This window comes from Oryx dammah, unplaced genomic scaffold (assembly GCF_014754425.2).
Source record: "Oryx dammah isolate SB20612 unplaced genomic scaffold, SCBI_Odam_1.1 HiC_scaffold_8, whole genome shotgun sequence".
In the NCBI taxonomy this organism is placed as follows: domain Eukaryota; kingdom Metazoa; phylum Chordata; class Mammalia; order Artiodactyla; family Bovidae; genus Oryx; species Oryx dammah.
In genome coordinates, this window is record NW_024070192.1 from 37,481,246 (window position 1) to 37,497,157 (window position 15,912).

Sequence of the window (15,912 nt, forward strand, 5' to 3'; positions counted from 1 at the left end):
ATCTTATATAGGATGATTTTTTTTTTTTTTTTAACCTAAATACAGGTTTATTCACAGGTTTAGTCCCTTGCTGATTTTAGCTCCTGGTTCCAGCCTGAGCTACTCTGAAATCCTCATTTACTTGGCCTACATATTATCAGTCCCTCTCCAGTTTGGAGATCAAAATGTTAATAAGACACACATCTGTCTTTTTGCCTTTTTTATTTCCCTGCCCTCTTATCAGACGTCAGTCAGTATGCTCTGGGACCAGCTTTGGGCTTGCTATACATACTTAAGGGCTATACATATTTAGCTCTGTTTTTTCCACCCTGCCTATGGATTGATATAGTAAGCAAGGTTGCTTCTACCCCTCTCTGACACCCTGCCAGCTCTTTATATCTCAGAGATTTCTTTGATGACTCCCAGAGTTGAATTAAAAAGTCCTCAAACACTCAATACTGAGAAGAGTCATTGACACAATTTTGGGCTTAGATGGAATACCACTGGTTTTAGGCTTGACTATATCATGAATGTTTCATGCTTAGAATGACTTATGGTCAGAAGAGAACGTTTTTTCTCTCTCTGTTATAGAACTTATTCTGGGTCCTTTGTTTTTTTCCTTCCTGTTGTTGTAAATCCCTGTGTTTGTTTATCTTAATCCATACAGAATTATGCATGTGTTGGCTAGCCTGTTAGCTGTAGCACAGACTAAATAAAGTTTTAGGAATGTTACTTGAAAAGACTGCCATTTTCTCCTTCTCAGATATTTTATTCCTAAAAAGGAAGTACCATTCATGTATCCAGCTTTTAAAAAGAAATGGTACACAGTTGTGCTTCTTCAGCTTTTGGATTGAAATGCTTTCCTGTAAGGACTTCTTAAGGAATAAGAAAAAATCCTGAGGCCTGTGAAGGCTGAAGTTTTCCTTTTTTGGAGCTCCAGGATCCAAAAGGTCCCCAGCTTTTACCCTTCAGCTGTTGCAAGTATGAAGCTCAAGCCAGTTGTGGATATTTTAGCCAGTCCTGGGGAAAGAAAACTGAACCTGCCTCTCCTTTGACTCTTCCCAGAAACACATACCAGCTGTTGTTTTGGACTTTATTCCTGAGTAGCTCATTTTAGATACCTTGACTTCAGATCTCATTCTTCAGATAATCCAGTTATCCAGAGAAGCAAACTTTCTTCTGAATTCTCAGGTCATATTTGGGGCTAATAATAGTTCCCATCATTCAGATGAGGAGGCTGAGAAGTAGAGAGGAAGTTACCACCACCTCCCTTGTATACTCAGACACCAAATGGCGCACCCCAGCCTGTTGTTAACAGACAGGCCATCTAAACAAGTTAAATGCCATGTAAAGTGAAAGTGAAGTGAAAATCGCTCAGTCATGTCCGACTCTTTGTGACCCCATGGACTGTACAGTCCATGGAATTCTCCAGGCCAGAATACTGGAGTAGGTAGCCTTTCCCTTCTCCAGGGGATCTTCCCAACCCAGGGATCAAACCCAGGTCTCCCACACTGCAGGCAGATTCTTTACCAGCTGAGCCACAAAGGGAAGCCCAAATGCCATGTAAGTGGTGCCTTATTTGTTAGACTCTTGAAAAGATGAGAAATAGGAGAATGTTTTGTGAGCACTTTTGCGTTTACAGGATCGGTTGCTCATCTGATATCCTTGGTGAAGATGATCCCATTGGCTGGTTTGAGCTGGAAGAAGAGTGGGATGAAGCAGATGTCAAGTTGCAGCAGTGCAGAGTTGCCAAAGTAAGCATCAGTGAATTGAGGCCTTACGTACCTCCCCTCTCCTCCCCTCCTTTTGTCTGTTGTTGTTTTTTTTTTCTTTAGATATTTATTCATTTAGCTGGGCCAGGTCTTAGTTGCAGCATGCAGGATCTTTGAGTTGTGGCATGTAGGATCTAGTTCCCTGATTAGGGATTGAACCTGCACCCCTTGCATTGGAAGCACAGAGTCTTAGCCACTGGACCACCAGGAAGTCCAATCCCCTCCTTTTGTCTTATAAGGTTCATTGAGTGGTCATTGTGTGCCAGACCTATGCCAGCACCGGTACCCTGGAGGTGAATCAGACATGATCGTGACCCTCAAGGGCTTCAGAGTCTAGTGGGAGACACAGACATATGAAACACTGCGATTGGGCTGATAAAGAGACATACAGGGTGTTGCAGCCCAGAGGAAAATATTTACACAGTCTGGAATTCACCAGGGAAGGTGTCCCAGGAAAGCTGGCATGAGGCCAAGTGTTGAAAATTGATTAGGCTGCCTTCTTCAGCCAGGCTGAGAGGTGTGGAGAAGGGCATCTCAGGCTGAGAGAACAGTTAAGTCCACAGGCATAAGTGCAAGAGAGATGTCTTCTTGTAGCTGTGAAAGAAACAGTGATTATCTGACTACTTAATTTTTTGTAACCTCCATTGTAAATCTTAGTCAGAAGCTCAAATAAAAGAAATAACTGTCTTTAGGGTTTATACATAGTAACTGCTCAGTAAATATTTATGCAACTGAGTAGTGGATTCTGAAAGATCCTCAACAAAGGAACTTTCACTACAATAAGCAAAGAGTGTGCATAGAAGTTTGCCGGGAGCCAGCCTGAGGAATCCCATCCATGACAAGGTCATGCGGCAGAGATCTGATGGGCAAGGTCGAGTCAGATCTCAGGTTTTCCCCCTGGTATTTCCTGAGCATGTACCCCAAAAAATACGAATATGCCTGCCTGGAAAAAGTCATCTCAAGGCTTTAGTCTTCTGCATTTGAAAGGGTGTTTCAATCCAAAAACCCCTCTGATGGCTTTCTAGATCACAGCTGCGCATGTGATTGTTTGAGGGGGCTTCCAAGGAGTCAAAATCATTAGAATAGGACTGATTAAAGGTTTCATTTGTTGAGCCAATACTTGCTGCCAAATTTTCATATCCTTTATTTTTAGATATAGGTGGTATATAGAAAAACAAGTAGTAGCAACATTAGATCTTTGAGTTAAGTACCTTCTTTGTTATAACCTACTGCGCCTTTGTTCTATAGAGATGTAACTTTAGTGCTTTAAGGAGATGCAGATTAAAGAAAAACACTTCAGGGGAAACAAAATTAACATTCATTAAGGAAGAGAGCCAAAAAGTGTTAGCAAGCCTCTTGGCCAGAAGATAATGTAAATCACCTGAGACCTTTTGCATATAAAAAGATATACAGAAAGAGTCTGGGCTGCTAAGCCTACATAATTTTGTATTACCCATTGATCTCTATGTACAATCAAAAAGGTATAAAAGGCCTTTCTAGACAATAGAGGCGGGGCCGGTCGTGGGAAGGACTGGTTTCCCCCGTGTCTCCTCTTTACTCTAATTTCAGGCTGAATTCCCTTGGAACGTGGAGGCTCACCATGTCTACTTACTTGTCCCGGCTTTTAAGATCCGTAAGAGAGAAACGGGCGCCGGCGGCCTAACGTAGATGGTGCAAGTTCCTTGTCTGGAACTTTATTGGTTTCCCACATAAACCAAGTTAATCAGCCTCTTTTCTCCACTTAATTTTCCTACTATACTATTTCTTCCTAATCTAATCTTATGTTAATAAATAAATAAGTTTTTCCCTCGCCAACGCCGTCCCCGCTTCGAATTCCCTGGATCCACCAGGGCTGGACCCCGGCAGAAGTTGGGCTTTGAAAATGACTTTAGCTTTGCGAAGACAAGGCTGTGTCCTAGGCTCCCAGCACATAGGTTACATGTAATTGGAGGGGTTTTGAGATGATCTGTTAGGGCAGTCATTGACTGTTTTCACTATATAGCTGTTTTCTGTTTCAAAATGACTGTGCTGGGACTTCTCTGGTGGTCCAGTGGTTAAGACTTCTTCCAATGCAGGGTTTGTGGGTTCAATCCCTGGTTGGGGAGCTAAGATGCCACATGCCTCTTGGCTAAGGAAAAAAAACAGAAGCAGTATTATAACAGTTCAATAAACACTTTAAAAATGGCCCACATTTAAAAAAGAGAAAACTTCAAACAAGAAACCAAAATGACTGAGCCACAGAGCAGACATCTTTCCCTCATTTATCCTGTCTTACCCTGTTTTCGCCTTGAAGAGGAAGTAATGCCATTTTTCATGTTCTGATCTTTCCCAGAACCTGACTCCAGCATTTGTATGGTCTCTTTCCTGTTTGCTATAGATTCTAGACTTACACTTTGTGTCCCCAGTGCTAGGCGTCGTGAGACCTCATTAATCATGAAAGTCACAAGGAGACCTGCCCAGAATGACCTTCACCTCCCTTTCATCAGCACCTGGAGCTTCTGAGTCCTTCTCATCACGTCTTCCTTGTTCTTCCCAGTACTTGATGGTGAAGTTCCTCTGCACCCGCCAGGAGTCGGCAGAGCGCTTGGGAGTACAAGGCTTGAGCATTAGCGGGTACCTGCGGCCGGCGAGAGCAGAAGCTGAGCAGAGCGTCGTCTGTGCTCACTGCAGAAAGGGCACGGAGGAGAGTGTTTGCGGGGCCACACTGCTCCTCAAGACCCTTCAGTTCATCCAGCAGCTCGCCCACGACCTGGTAGCGTTTACTCAGTTGTTAAACCTCCTTCCTTTGGGAAAAGTAAATGGTGTGTTTGGGGGAAGGAACACCATCCCATGAAGCCTGGCCCTGCTGAGGCCATGCAGTTTGAATGAGGATGGCAGGCGTCACTGCCTGTGATGCTGTTGGGATTTCAAGGGGAGTGCGGTATGGGGCATTGATGGCATCAGTAAGTGGAAGACGAAGTGGCCTGTGACCACCTTCTTGAGGTTTCCTGGAATAGACCTGCACAGAGATCTTAAAGATGCCCAGCTGTGGTTGCCAGGGGTCACTGGGGAGCCAAAGCACATTTATAGGATTTATGTCTCTATAAGTCCTAGAAGTACTCCTGAAGTATAGGTGAGTTCTGTCTCTTTATTTGAAATCCCAAAATAATAACAGGATTTTTTAAAAGTTGAAATATAATTGACTTACACAGTATTAGCTTTAGGTGTACAACATAGTTATTCGATATTTTTATAGATTACACTCCATGCAAAGTTATTATAAAACATTGGCTATATTCCCTGATATGCATTATATTCTTATAACTTAAAATCGATGTTATACTTGATAGTTTGCACCTCTTAATACCCTTCACCTATTTTGCCCTTCCTGTTACTCCTCTTCTCGCTGGTAACTAGTTTCGTTCTATGTATCTGTGAATCTGTTTCTGTTCTATTATATTTGTTTGTTTCATTTATAGATTCCACATATAAGTGAAAGGTTACAGTATTTGTCTTTTTATGTCTGACTTACTTCACTAGAGTAATATGCTCCAGGTCTATCCATATTGTTACAAAATTTCATTCTATTTATGGCTGACTAATATTCCACTGTGTGTGCATGTATAGATATGTCAGATCTTCTTGATATGCTCATCTGTTGACGGACAGTTAGGTTGGTTCCACATCTTGGCTATTGTCAGTAATGCTGCTGTGAACATTGTGTTTTCAGTACCAGCTTTTACAGTCACTAATAAAAGCACAGTGACAACCCACTCAAAGATTTTTGCAGTTGTCACCATAGAGAATGTGGCTATGTCTCAGGAATCTGATGGAGCCTCTCGTGTGTGGGATGCACAGTGTCTCCTCTTCACCTCCGTTCTGCTTCATGGCACGTTCAGGGACTGATAACTCCGTTTCTATGTGCATTGTTTGGTGTTTGGAGCTCTCTTGTCACAGCAGAAAACAGCAGATGAGAGAGAGGCGCTTAGATGTAGCAAGAGCGTTTACAGCAGGATTGATCTTTTAGCCTGTGTTCCGGGAAGGATGAAAACAAGCTGCAATACGATCCTGGACAGTAGTCATCACCAAGTAAAGCTTCCCTCATGTCCCAGGTGTCATATCTGTGAAGTCAGGGAGCTTTCACAGGGATGTGTGTGTGTGTGTGTTACATGAATATATACACACACATGCATATATACACACGCATGTATACACACACACACATACACACACATATTTTATAGTTTCACACCCAAAAATAGTTGTCCACAGATTGTCACTTAAGGGTCACATCAGTTAATGTTGGGATTTTCACATGAGGAGCTACCTTACCCCTTAATAATGAGAAGTAAATGAGCCATTACGATATTTCTCCAAATGCATTCTTCTGTTTTATTTTTTCTGGTCTTTATTATTTTTTAGGTACAACAGAAGGAAAGTGGCTTAAAATACAAATCTTTTCTGGACTTTGCGGGTCTTGACTTGCAGATCTTCTGGAATTTTTATAGTAAATTAAAGCAAAAGTAAGTCAGGATCTATTACAAGATGATAGTCATGTGGAGCGTCCCTTGTGGCTCAGATGATAAAGACGATAGCCATACAAACACAGCTGAAAACTCTTGAGTTTTGCTATTCTAAATGAACAGTTGGGTTTTTTTTTACCCCCCCAGGATTTTTTACTTCCTACTAGTTTATCTTGTTCTAATTTGAGAAATTTGGTTATTGTTGAAAATAATATCTTACATTTCTGTAAAATACGTTATTTGGGCAGTGTTTTTGCAAGCATTTTGCCCTTTATATTACCTCGTAATATAAAGCCAGGTCAAGTATTATAGTGTCTTCATGTTTACTGCTGATGAAACAGAGTCAGAAACGCATTTCTTTGCCACAGAGTAGGCAGTCAGACAAGGTCTGTGTCTTCAGACTCCATAGCTCGTACACTGTTCTTTCCTTTCCACCTTCTTGCCTCTCAATTGGCATTTTTACTGAGCCTGATGCCTAGTAGGGAGAGTCCTTCATAGATAGCTGTGGGACTGTGAGGGAAAAGCAGCTGGCCCTTTTGCTTTCTGATGGTCTTTGTCTTTCTGTAGCCCCAGGGAAGAGTGCATCTGTGCCCAAACTCTGCTTCTGCAGCTCCTCCAGAGCTGCTTCTCAGTGCTACAAGGAGATACTCCCACCGCCGCCGAGGCTCCAAGCCCACGCCCTAGGCCAGTGGAGGCTGCCAAGGAGCTCTACGCACACCTGTGCAATGGTAGGATTGGGGTTCCTCTTCACTGTGACCCTGTTCTGGTGGCCTGCAGGGCCTCTCGCTGTAGAAAACGGGGGTTTCTTTGACCATGCAAACCCAGTAAAAGGTTTATGTCTTTGGAAAATGAGTTTCCTCAGTCTTCTTTGAATCATTGTTTGGAGTTCAGGATTTAGTCCTCCTCAATGCCTTCCTCCTGGTTTCTGACATATAGTTGTGTTATACTGAGAGTAATTATTATCACACTCTCCAGTCTTTTTGCCTTTTCATACTATTCATAGGGTTCTCCAGGCAAGAACACTGGCGTTGTTTCCATTTCCTTCTCCAGTGGAGAATGAGATGGTTAGATAGTGTCACGGACTCAATGGACATGAATTTGAGCATACTCCAAGAGATAGTGGAGGACAGAGGAGTCTGGCATGCTACAGTCCATGGGGTCGCAGAGTCAGACACGACTTAGTGACTGAATAACAACAACATTCAGTCTTTACTTCAGCTAGGACACAGGGATAAGGCTGATAGACTGAAGGGGGGAAATGGTGATGTTGATTGAGAATAAGACATATGATTATCTGAAGTTATTTTTATGGCTTTGCAAGTTGTGTCTCAAAAGAAGAGAGAAATAATGAAAGAAAAACTGGAACATAGAGTCTTTATTTTTGTTAAATGTAAACAACGAAAAAAATTTCTTTACACTGCCTAGTTTGTGCAGAGGTATTTCTTTGTTCTAGTAGTGAGTTTGTGGGCTAAAACAAATATATATTGTAAGTGAATAGATGGGCTATATTAAAGCTGATTGTTCATTTTTATCAGTGGTGGATAGGTTGGATGGAGACTCTGTGCCCATGGAAATACTAAAACAAGAAGTCAGGAATACCCTTCTCAATGGGGCTGCCATCTTCTTTCCTGATCGACTTACCCGGCGGAATCATCTCTTCACCATGATGGTAATTATTTTTGTTAAAAGTGGAGATTCCATTCTTGACCTATCTTGGCATGAAACTTAGTAGTCTTTGTTTTCTCTGATGTCCTCTCAGTTTCAGTTTCCCAAAGGTTTATTTAATTCTTGCTGTATGCAAAGTTTTGTGTGGGACACAGATATCTAAGGACATAGCACTATACTCAAGATGGGGATGACAGATAATCCCAACCTCCATTTCAGAACCTGTTGGATCACAAGGGGAGGGTTTAGTCTCCTTCATCTTTATGACATGCCTACAACCAAGTGTTCTTTTTAACAGTTTAACTTTTTATTATGGGAAAATCTAAATATAGAACTAGGCTAGATAATACACATCAATCCCTCCAACCCCTCAAATGTACTCATCACCTAGATTTAGTAATTACAAACTCAAGCTAAACTTGTTTGACCCATTATATACCTCACATACTCCTCCCCCCACACCATTATTATATCAAAGTAAATCCCTGACTTATTCGTTAATATTTCAGTTTATATATATAAAGAAAATACAATTAAGTTTTAATCCTCAGCTGCATCCTCTCACCCAAAATCATGATTGAGCTGGAGTTATCCTAGGAATGAAAGAATGGTTTAACATTAGAAAATCAGTCAATGAAATCAGAGAGGAAAAAAATCATATTGACAACTACAGAAGATACTTTAATAAGATTTAATTCTGATGATGACTAAAACAACAAAACCTGTACATACTCCCCTAATCTGGTGGAGCTCATGTATCTAAAACCTACAAAAATCAGTGTACTGGTCTTTGGATCACTTACTCATCCCTTTCAAAATGAGCTATAAGCCAAGGGTACTTACTGTCACTGCTTCTCTTGATATAGTATTAGAAGGCCTAGCCACTGTTGTAGGACAAGGAAAAGAAATTTTAAAAATAACAGAAAGAATAAAACATACAATCATTATCAGTCTGTTTAGACAAGCAACTAAATAGAATTATTGAGAAGAGTTGATGAAGCAAACGAGATGCAGCATTTCAGGAAGGCATTTCTATATGTAACAGCTACTTAGCAGATGCAACAGAAGTGCCCTGTCAGATGTATAAAGCCCTATAGAAGCAAAACAGGAAGTAAAAGAAGCATAAAGTGTGGTCCCTGTTGCCAAATGACTGCAGTACAGTTGGGGACACTGCTGCAAGGAAGAACCGACCCCAAGTTGCAATAGGCATTTTAGAGGAGAGTTCTGTTAAGTGGTTGAGGAAGGTTTCAGAGAGGAGAGAGGATCTTTGGTTGTTTTCAGCTGTCTATAAAACGTGCATATCAGCTTGAGGGATCAGGTAGTTTTTTTTTTTCTTCCAGTTTTATTGAGATATAATTGACATACAGCATTGTACAAGTTTAAAAGATATACAGCATAAAAATTTGACTTACGTCATGAAATAATTATCGCAATAAGTTGAATCAACATCTATCATCTCATATAGATATAAGATCAAGGAAATAGAAAAAAGTTTTTCTCCTTGTGATGAGAACTCCTAGGATTTACTCTCTTGTCCACTTTCATATGTAACATACAACAGTGTTGATCACATTTGTCATATTGTACTCAACACCCCCAGTACTTACCTATGTTATAACTGAAAGTTCATACCATTTGACTGTTTTCATCCAATTCTCCCCATCCCTGCCTCCACCCTCTTTTTCTATGAGTCTCTTTGTTTTTGAAGTATAATCAGCCTACAACACTACATTATTTCCTGTTATACAACATAGTGATTCAGTATCTCTATACATTTCAAAATGATCACCATGCTGTGACTTGTCACCATATGAGAATATTATTTAGTTATCGACTGTATTCCCCACACTGCTTTTCATACCTGTGACTAATTTGCAGCTGGAAGTCTGTAGTCTTAATCTCGATAATCTATTTCTTTCCTCTTTCCACCCCTCTCAGCTCTGGGAACCACTGGTTTGCTTTTTGTATCTGTAACTTTGTCTCTGTTTCATTATGTTTGTTCACTTGTTTTTTTTAGATTCCATATATAAGTGAAATCGTACAATATTTGTCTTTCTCTGTATGACTCATGTCACTTAGCATAATACCCTCTAGGTTCATCCATGTTGTCACAAATGCAAGATTTTATGGCTAATATTCATACATACATATACGTATGATGTATGTATCGGTTCAGTTCAGTTCAGTCGCTCAGTCGTGTCCGACTCTTTGTGACCCCATGAATCGCAGCACGCCAGGCCTCCCTGTCCATCACCAACTCCCGGAGTTCACTCAGACTCGCATCCATTGAGTCAGTGATGCCATCCAGCCATCTCATCCTCGGTCGTACCCTTCTCCTCCTGCCCCCAACCTCTCCCAGCATCAGAGTCTTTTCCAATGAGTCAACTCTTCGCATAAGGTGGCCAAAGTACTGGAGTTTCAGCTTCAGCTGAAACATTCCCTCCAAAGAAATCCCAGGGCTGATCTCCTTCAGAATGGACTGGTTGGATCTCCTTGCAGTCCAAGGGACTCTCAAGAGTCTTCTCCAACAGCACAGTTCAAAAGCATCAATTCTTCGGCACTCAGTTTTCTTCCCAGTCCAACTCTCACATCCATATATGACCACTGGAAAAACCATAGCCTTGACTAGACGGACCTTTGTTGGCAAAGTAATGTCTCTGCTTTTCAATATGCTGTCTAGGTTGGTCATAACTTTTCTTCCAAGGAGTAAGCATCTTTTATAATTTCATGGCTGCAGTCACCATCTGCAGTGATTTTGGAGCCCAAATGTATGTATATTTCACATCTTCTTTATCTGATCATTGATGGGCACTTAGGTTGCTTACATATCTCAGCTTTTGTGAATAATGCTGCAGTGAATATTGAGGTGCATATATCTTTTCTCATTAGTGTTTTTGTTTTTTCTGGATAAATACCGAGGAGTGGAATTACTGGATGACGTGGTAGTTCTGTTTTTAATTTTTTGAGAACTTTCAAAAACTGTTACTATTTTCCATAATGGCTGCACCAGTTATATTCCTACCAATAATGCATGAGGGTTCCCTTTGAATCAGTTTTTACTTTGTGAGTATAGCGGCTGACAGCATCAGCTGACATGACCCATTGGATTGCGGGTGAATCTCTGTCCTACTTGTTTGCTGGAAGCATTTACCAGGCAGCTGAGCAAATTTTTCTTTTTTTTGCTAGCCTGAGTCCCACACAGGAAATAGAAAGAGGACGCATGACCTTTTGAATGACATTGTTGTCTGTTAGTAGAGAAGCTCATTAACTTTTCCTTTGTCCATCTATCTTAAGGGCTGTATTTTTTCTCTCTTCTCATGCAAATGAATTAAACTGCTACCCTTTGTGACTATATCTTCTCTCTCCCACCCTCTAATGCCAGACAGGGCCTTGGGTCTTAAATTCTCTGGAAATCGCCCCCCACCATGCCTTGCTAGCAGTAGATGTTCAATACATTTATTGAATTGAGAAGAGAAAAAAAAAAAAACCCTGCAAAGTAACCCTTAGCTTCATCAGGGCGTGTGATTTCCGTAACTGTCACCATTGGCTATTTGGACTTAACACAGAGAAAGCTTAGATCCTGTTTTTAAAAAAAATAGGAAGCTCATAAAAAATGCTCTCCATCTCTGGCCCCTCTTCTCAGGATGGCATGCCCAGTGATGAAAGTATACATCTTTTGGAAGTATACATCTTTTGGAAGTCACCTGCCTAAACATTTGCATCAGGCTTTCCTGCAGGAAAGCTTCAGCATGTCAGCTTCAGCAGTGAACAGAAGTAAACCTGCCTGCCCTCTTTTGTTTAGGCAGGGAGTTCTGCTCCCTCTTAGCGCTAGGCCAGGTCTCAGTCCAGCCCATGAAGTGGTCTGCCGACCCCAGCGTTCATCATGTTTGGAGACAGTGGCCCGTGGTATTTTGTTCTGCTCAAGTGCTCTGGAACATCCATGGAGTAGATTTCCTGAATGTGCAGTTTCTTGCTTTCTAGAAGAATGTCACCGAGCAGGAACACAAGCAGTCCATGCAGCTCACTTTCCGCTCACTCTGCACGTATTTTAGGTAAGTTTATAATTCTTCTCAATTGTCTGATACTGCACATCTTCACAACATTGTTTTCCTGAGCTCTCCCTTCCTTTCCGGTGCTTCTGGAGTAACCATGTACTCCCCTCACTCAGCCAGGTTTCTAGAATGAGGTATCACTGGCCTTCGACGTGACTAAAATAGTGGTAGAAAGGTAGTCTTGTCAAGAGCTTGCTCCAAGTCCCAGTCACTGTAAGACGATTTATAGTGGAGCTCATTGGGAGTCTCCTTCAACACTTCAGTTTCTACGTAATTTTTAAAGACAAAAATAGAAACCGCAGGAGTTTGGGCTAAAAACCCAGCTACGTGAAAGCCCAACTGCAGAGGCACAGAGCGGTAGTTCAGCAAACAATGTGCTGGGAGTGGTGACGTGGAGACTGCTACCTGCTTTGACTACCAGAGAAGCTTATGGGTCTATAGGTTGCATTATTGGAGGTATAAAGTCTTGAAGGAGGGAGGGGATTTAAAGCCTGAGCTGTCTGCAGGTAGACTGTGCCTTGTATGGACACTAGGCTTAGAGAACTCTATAAGATGTCTTCAGAATCAAGTATCAAGAATGATGAAAGGACCTGGGGCTCATGTGAAGAGCCTTTGAAGATGGCAGGGAATATTTAGCCTGGATTGTCAAATTAGCAGTCATGAAATTAGGTGTATTTCCTGTTGGTAGCCAAGGTGATTTATTCATCATGTTTATTGCCTGGCATCTTTTCTAAGGACTCGAAGATTTATGGGCCCGTGCTTACATAAGGACTTGTGGATGGACAGTGGCACAGACCCCACTGGAACCCTGACCCTTTTCTGACTCAAACCCCTCACATGCCATAGAACTGACACTAAAAACTTGCTGGGTTCTCTTTTGAGCTAGAAAGCTTGAAAATCCCCTTCCTGACACTAGGTGTCATGACTCCTTTGTGTCCTTCCAGTGATAAGGATCCGGGCGGCCTTCTGCTGTTGCCTGAGAAAGGTGAGCTGGCTGACATGGACATCAGTGAAGTGCTGGCGGTCATGAACACCCTGCTGTCTGTTGCCACTCGAGAGGTAACCAGTGCCACTCCATTTCCTCGGCTTCTTTAGGAGACAGGGAGGAGCAGTCATGGCTCCTTCCGCTTTAGCCCTCGTTTTTGGTGTGACTGTAACTCCATGACTGTGAGCACAGAGCTTCCCTGCCTGCCTTTGCTGAGTCAAGTAAGGGGACGATTTGCCCCGAACAAGTGAGGAGACGCTTCCCTGCCTCTTGGCAGTCGGCCAGCAATAAATACCTGAACGTCCCCAGGAAGACTCCCTTTGAAGAAGAAGAATGGGTACTTACCCACCAGTGCCTTGATGTCAGTCAGTGAACCCAGCACAGTCATGTATTTGTGGTGTGAATTCTGTGGGAAATCACTTATAACTTTTTTAAAAATTTATGATTACTTTGCACATCTGCAGGCTGATCAAATCTGAAAGGATGATCTTTTTTCTGTGCTAATGATTTTTAAAATACTTTTTTCCTTTTTTTCCTTTTTTAACATGAAGGGGAAAAGCTTGAGAACGGCTTTTTGGAGGAGGTGATGGTGGAGCTCCTCATGAGCCCACCAGTAGCGTCTGACCAGGCAGAGAGGGAGGGGGTGTTCCTGCTAGAACAGCATCTGTAACCAGTGACAAGATGGGGAGGAGCCGGAATTTGAAGAGGAGAGTGATAACGGCTAGACTTTGAGCATGTTGGGTTTCTGGTCGGCAGGACTTCATGTGACAAAGTCTCGTTGAACACTCAAGCTGAGTCAGTGCTGGGAATGGAGATTTGCCATCATTAACCAACTAGTGCTGGTTGAAGCCGTAAATGTCGGTGACCTCTCTTCGAAGACCTGTAGGCATCTACGTAGATAGGGTGGCCAGGAGAGTAAGAAGGCCTGGCAGGAAGAAATTCAGGAGAGACAGAAGCAGAGCGAGGAGAGAGTTGAAGAAGGACAGTAGTCAGCAGAGCCCTGGGGACTTAGGTCGAATGGGGAGGCTTTCTCTGGGCAGTGACCAATGCCTTTGAGGAACGGTATCAGCGAGTGGTGGGGCCCAAAAGGGTAGAGTGACAGGGAGGGGAAAGGCAAGGGCAGCAGGTGTGAGCAACTCTTTCAAATGGAATACATGTACCAAAAAAATGTATGTTGATGGACAATTTAAAGAAATGGCTATTTTAAGAACCAGAATGTTCCCAGTATTTTTGAAGTCCGTTCTCACCCGCTGTGCCCTTCCATGGCTCCCCTTCCTTCTTCCTGACCAGAGGAAACCACCATTTTGAAGTTTATAGTCATCATACCCTTGTTTTCATTTCTAGTTATCCCTGCGTAGCTGGCTCGTTCTGCCTGGTTTGGGTTTTAATGGAATCATATGGTATACAGTCTTCTGGGACAAGTTTTTTTTCACTCAGCATTTTTGAGATTCATCCATGTTGATGTGTGTGCTATAGTTCGCCCTCCTCCCCCACCCTTCACTGGTTCACAATATTCCCCTTACGCATCTGCTATAATTTATTTATCCACTTTATTTTGGAGGGATAGTTGTGTTGTTTCCAGTTTGGGGCATTTACATGGAAATAATGTATTTTGTGCTTTGTAGAGAGAAGAATCTATCTCTAGAGGTTCGGTGATAGAGATGATGGTTAGAGAGCCATAGAGGGGTAAAGAACTGTTTTGTAAAATGGGTGTAATTTTTTTTAATTTCTCAGTTTTGATTGGTGTATAGCCGATTGACGGTGTTGTAATAGTTTCATGTGTGCTAAGTCACTTTAGTCGTGTCCGACTCTTTTGTGACCATATGGACCGGAGCCCACCAGGCTCCTCTGTCCATGGGATTCTCCAGGCAAGAATACTGGAGTGGGTGGCCATTTTCTCCTCCAGGGGATCTTCCCGACTCAGAGATCGAACCCATGTCTCATACGTGTCCTGCATTGGCAGGCAGGTTCTTTACCACTAGCACCACCTGGGAATAGTTTCACATGAGCAGCAAAAGGACTCAGCCATACATATGCATGCATCCATTCTCCCCTAAACTCCCCTCTCATCCAGGTTGCTGCATAACATTGAGCAAAGTTCCATATATATAGTAGGTCCTTGTTGGTTATCTGTTTTAAATATAGCAATGTGTCCATGACCATCTAAAATGCGAGAGATTTGATTGAAGGCTCAGAGGAAGGAGCCAGAGAAAAAAGGAATTTTTGAAAATGAGAGAGAGGAGGAGAGACAGAGAAACAGAGAAAGAGAGAGAGAGAAAGGTGAGATAACTAGGGTGTAGGGTTCCTAAGGGGCAGAACGGGATGGCCCACAGAGTCAAAACCATCTGTAAAGGTCCTGAAAAGCCAGAGGGCAAGAGAGGAGTTTTCATACTACCATCTTTCTCAGTCACTTTGGGATTGAAAGCTCTTTCGTAACTCTTCCCCACTTGCCTAAATCTCTTCGTTCTGACAGCTGCTCTCTTAGAGAATGCCCCGCCCCAGCTGTGTTCTGCAAGTGACCTTGTAAACACTCTCCATTTGTCTCCTCTTGTGCAGTGTGAGCTGCTGATGGTTGATGGAGCTCAAAGGGAGGTGGGCTCTGTGCTCTCCTCCCTGTTCTGGTCTGTCCAAGGCAGCCTGCTCTCCTGGTGCTACCTGCAGCTGAAGAGCACGGACTCTGGAGCCAAGGATCTTGCTGCCGACCTCACTGACAGATGTAAGTGTCAGTACAGAATTCATGAAAACAGATAGGTGTTTGGGTTTGGCTCTGTGTGTGTGCCCTCATCCTAGTACTTCATGCATATTGTAGAGTGTATGTGGTTTTCATTTCATTATTACAAATCAGATCTGTCTTCAGGTTGTTGTTGGTTTTTTTCCCTTAAAATAGAATTCTGTAGCTTGTCTTTTTCTCTGAGTTTCCTTTCTGAATGTGGTAGTGTGCCCAAGTGTGTTTATTG

The 15,912-nt window shown here is 42.4% G+C and overlaps 1 protein-coding gene across 1 annotated transcript in view; it reads left to right on the forward strand.

Annotated features, from left to right (window-relative positions):
• Positions 1 to 15,912, forward strand: part of ZZEF1 (zinc finger ZZ-type and EF-hand domain containing 1) — a 94,877-nt gene that overhangs the window by 26,854 nt on the left and 52,111 nt on the right. The window contains exons 12-19 of the mRNA XM_040243714.1: positions 1,622 to 1,733; positions 4,288 to 4,503; positions 6,153 to 6,253; positions 6,821 to 6,981; positions 7,789 to 7,922; positions 11,900 to 11,970; positions 12,915 to 13,029; positions 15,512 to 15,671. Of these exons, the coding sequence (XP_040099648.1) occupies positions 1,622 to 1,733; positions 4,288 to 4,503; positions 6,153 to 6,253; positions 6,821 to 6,981; positions 7,789 to 7,922; positions 11,900 to 11,970; positions 12,915 to 13,029; positions 15,512 to 15,671 (1,070 nt within the window). The remainder of the gene's footprint in view (positions 1 to 1,621; positions 1,734 to 4,287; positions 4,504 to 6,152; positions 6,254 to 6,820; positions 6,982 to 7,788; positions 7,923 to 11,899; positions 11,971 to 12,914; positions 13,030 to 15,511; positions 15,672 to 15,912) is intronic.